Source organism: Dipteris shenzhenensis, chromosome 16 (assembly GCF_047967505.1).
Source record: "Dipteris shenzhenensis isolate YYH24624 ecotype China chromosome 16, Dip_SZ_1.0, whole genome shotgun sequence".
NCBI classification, from domain to species: domain Eukaryota; kingdom Viridiplantae; phylum Streptophyta; class Polypodiopsida; order Gleicheniales; family Dipteridaceae; genus Dipteris; species Dipteris shenzhenensis.
Genome location: NC_141611.1, coordinates 30,006,824 through 30,012,431, shown reverse-complemented (window position 1 = coordinate 30,012,431; position 5,608 = coordinate 30,006,824). Strand labels below are relative to the sequence as shown.

General features: G+C 43.1%; 1 protein-coding gene across 1 annotated transcript; it reads right to left on the bottom strand.

Annotated features, from left to right (window-relative positions):
* Positions 1–2,418: 2,418 nt before the first annotated feature.
* On the bottom strand, positions 2,419–4,619 carry LOC147892811 (putative aldo-keto reductase 1). Its single transcript, XM_087386709.1, has 7 exons — positions 4,547–4,619; positions 4,224–4,409; positions 3,921–4,121; positions 3,517–3,689; positions 3,306–3,405; positions 3,001–3,154; positions 2,419–2,886 (listed from the first exon to the last, which is right to left on the bottom strand). Exons 1-7 carry the CDS (start codon positions 4,586–4,588, stop codon positions 2,705–2,707), a joined length of 1,038 nt encoding a protein of 345 aa, XP_087242835.1. The 5' UTR covers positions 4,589–4,619; the 3' UTR covers positions 2,419–2,704.
* Between the last annotated feature and the right edge of the window lie 989 nt (positions 4,620–5,608).

The window sequence follows — 5,608 nt, the reverse complement described above, 5'->3', positions numbered from 1 at the left end:
CACACAAATACAAACATGCACACATAGTACATAAGGGGCAAAATGTGTGCACGCAGGGACACACACACACACACAAAACCTAGGGGTAAGGGGTGAAGACAACCAAATAGGTACAATGAACACACTACTTGAGGTTGAATAGAAGCGCAAGTTAGAAAGAGAGAGGATCTAGGAGAAGAGAAGCACAAAGTTAGAAAGAAAGAGAGGGTGTCGAGATCTAGGAGAAAGGTACCCACAAGGTTAGGAAGAGAGAGGACAAACATGCAACACAAATACACACCAAGGGGAAAAGGGGGGGGGGGGGGGGAGACACACAATCCCACTACATAATGAGGAAGAGAGCGGTCGAAAGAGGAGGAGGGGACATGACAAAGACACAAAGCTAGGGTAGGGGGATAAGAGTCACACACACACATGCCCTTGGGGAAAGAGGGTTTTATAGTTTAACTATTTGGGGAGGACCTAGGAGAGACAATTGGGAAGAGGCTAGGGAACGGGAGGTGCATACACAATGTTTTCATTCGCATAGACACACACACACACACACACACACAATGCATGTAAGCACCCACACATGCATTGTGTGTGTGTGTGTGTAAATGCACTACATATATATCTATAGATATTTATGTAGATGTGTTAAAATAGTTTTAAGTATAAACATTTAGAAAGAGACATAAGTGTTTATTCACTTCTTCGATGATCATTGTTACCTATAAAGACATTACTTCAAATTCCCTTGAACATGTCAATAAGGGTAGCTTTTTCATAATATGATTATGAGCCTTGATCATGTAGTATTTGATATTACAAAATGCTTCCAAGGGGAGGTGTATTGAAGAGGATGGGCCTTCCTAAAGGCTTTAAACAACTATATTCAAAGATTGCTAGAGTTAGGTTATGATAAGCTTTTAGAAAGTGGTTGAAGTCCCTTGCAAGTCTTTATCCCCTTCTGAAACTTTTTTCTCAACTAAAAGCAATGACATGGCTTAACGTAGATTGAACTTTAAAATTCCTAAGAAACATTTAGATATTGAGATTTATTTAAAAAAAATAAATTGTATTCCTTGAAATGAAAGGGAGCCTAAGATCCCATCCTGAGACCTGATGGAGCTGGTCTTTAACTTGTCGTAGATGGGTCATGCTACTCGTTATACATAAAGGCTATAATTTACACCAAGAAATTTGTATCAATATTATTTACGAGTTTTTTTTTATTCAAGGGTGTATTTCGATACCAAGAAGTATAACCTAGTTTAGCAAGAGGAGAGAGGAGAGGAGAAGGGAAAGGGAAGGAGAGAGAGAAGGAAGAGAGGGGGCTGTTAATAACAACCAACCCAAGAGAAGGGAGAGTGGAATAAGACGAGATCTGAGAGAGGCAGAAGTAAAAATCCAGTAAGGACTGTCCACTCAATCATCTCCCAAGGTAGGTGTACAAGCCTGAATGCGTCCAAAAAAGAAATCCTTCCAAGGTTCCTACCCAAGCATGAGTCCCCTCACCACCACCTTACAAAGCAATGCTCTGCACTGCAAGCCTGGGTCAATGATATTAAGGTCCCCTTCACATGTAGGGAGAATAATGGTCTCTCAGGCCACCCTCTCTACTATAACATCTGCTGTGCCATCAAGTCCACTCCATAAAAAATTCCTGATTGGTCTAATGAGCTGAGTGATGCAACCGGTACCAGCACACAAACCAAGCGGTGGCCAAAAGAACCTGGTTCACTACCATAACTCTAGATACAAGGTCGAGTTTGACTGAGCTCCAAAAAAAGAGCTTTTTCCTTATACTTTCTAGTATTGGGACAAACTGCTGTGCTAAAGAGATGCCCAATCCTACCTGGCATCCCAAATATCTGACAAGAATACCCCTCTGAATCCAGGAAAAGCCAATGCCAACTCCCCAACTTGGAGTGCCCTCATCACTGATCCAAAAGCCAAAGGATTTATGCCAGTTAATGTGTGCCCTTGCAGCTGAGCAAAAGATATCCAAGATTTGCTAGCCATAGCCAACTGAGAGAAGGGGAGAAATAGAGAAGACAAGGAGTGAAATATGGAGGGGAAGGGAGACAAGGGGGGATAAGCAACAAAGGGAGGAAAGAGGATAGGGGGGGTTGCTCATGGTAGCTACTACTTAAGTGAAGGGGAGAGGGGAGGAGAGCTAAGTGACAAAAAGAGGAAGAGAGGGGGTAAGGAATGAGAGAGATATGGAGGGTTGCATAACAAGGAGGGGAGGAGAGAGAGAGAGAGAGAGAGAAGGCTTGATTAAGTTACTAAGAGGGAGGACGTGATGAGGGGAACATTTACCTTAGTCGAGGGCCACTAAGACTAATGTGGATTTTGACTTTTTATTCAAGGGAACTTAAATGTGATAGAAAATTATACATCAATAATGTACATCTACGTATGTGTGTGTTGTATATCCAATCCACAAGAACTGTCTTGTGACTTGTCTCGAACAGAGCTAGAATATCAATGTGGGTTGGAACTCGTGTTATCGCATACGACGATTCCCGTGTCTCTGGCTGTGGTACACACAAAAATCTGTACAACTCGGGAGAAATTTCTAATACCCAGATAGATGGACCATTGCTGCCGATTTTTTTAGTTGGCAAAGAGTATTTCTAAGCAAACCCTGAGATAACTGCCTCATGAAGATGTTAAGGGGCTTAGGGGCCAAAGTTTTCTCCAAGTAGTTTTTTCATCATGCTTTCGGAGGTGGGGTGTCTGCAAATTTGTACGTCTTTTCCAAAAAAATGCCGCTGTACCTTTGCCCTACTACTTCACTCACAGGTACTGCAGCTGTGACCTCATCTACATCTTCTTTGGAGAGCTTGACTTTTAAGGAGACCAAGTTCTCATCAAAGTTCTTTATCTTTGTTGTCCCTGGTTTCAAAATGAAGGAATTACTTAAATTTGTCTTGGCGTAGACATATTCAAAAGCTGCATAAACGCCCATTTGATTCGGCACTCAGAACTAATTTTGCAAAGCAATCTTACCTGGAATTGGCACAACATCATTTCCCTGATGGAGAACCCAGGCCAAGGCGAGTTGCCCAGGCGTGCATTCATGCTTCTTCGCCAAATTAGCAATGCGCTCGTAAAACACCTTGTTCTTTTCAAAATTCTCCCCTTGGAACTTAGGAAGATATAGCTATAGGTCCAGTATCGAAAAGAAATATCAGTTTTGAAGGCATGGCGACATCATCTTAGTTTGATTTTTTGATACATACAGAAAAATATTCCATTCTACTTGATGAATGATTATGCAATGTGATACGCCCATATCAAAGACGAAACTGTACCATCCTGGGGTCTACTTTGTCCAAACTTTCAACGACAGCTTTTCCTGAGAAAAACCCTTGCCCAAGTGGGCTGTACGCCACTATTCCGATCCCGAGCTCCCTGCCAATTGGTGATCACAGAACAAATAAGATAATTCCAAGCTGGATATACCCAAATAGCCGTGCTAAGAGAATCCAACTAATTATGTCAAAATCATAGATCTGCACAAACCTGCATGTTGGAATAACATCTTCTTCCACGTCCCTTGACCATAGGGACCATTCCAGCTGGACAGCAGTGATTGGATGGACAGCATGAGCTCGTCTGATAGTGTCAACACTGGCTTCAGACAAACCAATATATTTCACTTTGCCTTCTTGCACGAGCTTCTTCATCTCTCCAACCTGCCATCATCAGAAGCAAGACATGAAGTATAGCTACACAAACTCGTATTGCAGGCAGTCCCTTTCACAATATCACAACCTGAATTGCTAAAAAAAAATGACTGTACTATTGCCAACCAAGAAAATCAGGATCAGAGGAATTAATCCCTTTCTCGGGCAATCATGTTTCAGCAAATGGATTCAATTATAGACCAAAACCCCCTTGACAACTCCATCTAGACATCTACGAACCGTTTCCTCAATGGGAACTGTTTTGTCAACGCGGTGCTGATAAAAAAGATCGATGTAATCCACTTCCAACCTCTTCATGCTCGCTTCACAGGCCTCGCGCACATACTCTGGTGTGCCTTTCACAACAGCAACGCCATTTATTGATACATTCCCAAACTTGGTGGCAAGCTGGATCTTCTCCCGCGGAAAGTGTTTAAGCGCCTATAAGAGCAAAAGAGAAACGCTGTCAGCGGATTGCTCGACTAATATGGCCTTCCAGGAGCCTCAAGCGAAGTGTAACTTTTACTGCAACCTTCTTGATACCTTGCCAATCAAGATCTCGTTTGCGAAAGGACCATAGATATCCGCAGTGTCGAGAAAAGTTACTCCGCTTTCAATGGCATGCTTGAGTAGAGCAATGCCATCCTCATCAGTCAGGCCCTTGCGCTGGCCATCTGTTTGTCCATAGAAGGAAGAGAGGCTCATACAACCTAGGCCGAGTTGAGGGACCTGCGCAGGCAAAAGCCGAGAACGTCCAACGAAAAAACAGCCAAACCCATCTAATCAAAGGCAGAGAGAAAGAGAGAGAGAGAGAACGAATTTGCGAGAATGCGAGCGATTGGCAAGGCGAGGATTGAGGAAGCTACCATGAGGCCTTGGGAGCCGAGGGGGATAAGAGGGAGGGGCATGGCGATTGGCTATGGCGAGAGAGACTTGAGAGGGGGCAGCAATTAACAAGGATCTATATCGTAGAGTGAGAGCGGATGTTTAAATCCAAGTTTCAAGTGTCGTGTGGAATTGAACAACTTACGTGAGCTGTTCCGTCACCTTTTAGACTAGAGTAGAAGAGTAGACCCCAACTCCCCATGCAACAGACTAGTGTAAAGGGGCACGTGCCTTTACAATTTCCCTTTTCTCTCCACATATTCATGCCTCTTTATTGGGTCTTGCCACATGATTTTTAGTAGTTGTCAACCTCTCTTAACAAATTGAGCTATCCCTCATGTGACATAGTAGTGGCCCACCAATGCCTTTGGTAAATTTGGGTCGAGGTTTTCTACCAATGTAAAAATTTTTCCCGTTTTTTAAATAAAGAAATTATATACTCCCTCCATCTTTATCTATGAGATGCATTTACATCTTGAAAACACTCCAAAAAACCATAGGTGTTGCCCAATACACTATCAAAAAGTCAGCCCTGCAGAAGACTGGCCCCTCTACCCTAAGAGCACTCCTCTACATTGGCATTTTCGCTATGTCTCTTGGTAGCGACCTGCCAAGTCTGGCAAACGTTCCCACTCACTCTACATTATTGGTGATGGAGAGAAACTTTGACAATAGTGGGAAAACCTTGATAAACTACTCTTGATTTGAAGCTACGATTGGTAGACAGTACCCAATCCCTGCATTTCTCCGTCTCCAGCGGGGCATGAAAATGTTGAGTCTAGGCAGCGAAAAAGTAGGGACCAAATGGGGGGAATAAGCAAAGCGCTGGCACTTTTCTCAGCATTTTTGCCCATTTTGACAGACACGAGAACACACTCTAAACACAAGGTGAACGTTCCACTAGGCCTCCAAAAGGCCATTAGATGTGACAACCCTCTCTTCATACCTCACTCTTAGATTATGACAAGCTTTAAAACCCCACTCGAGATACCTTTCCATCATAACATTCTTTAAAGGCCTTTGCACAATTCCCATAATAAGAG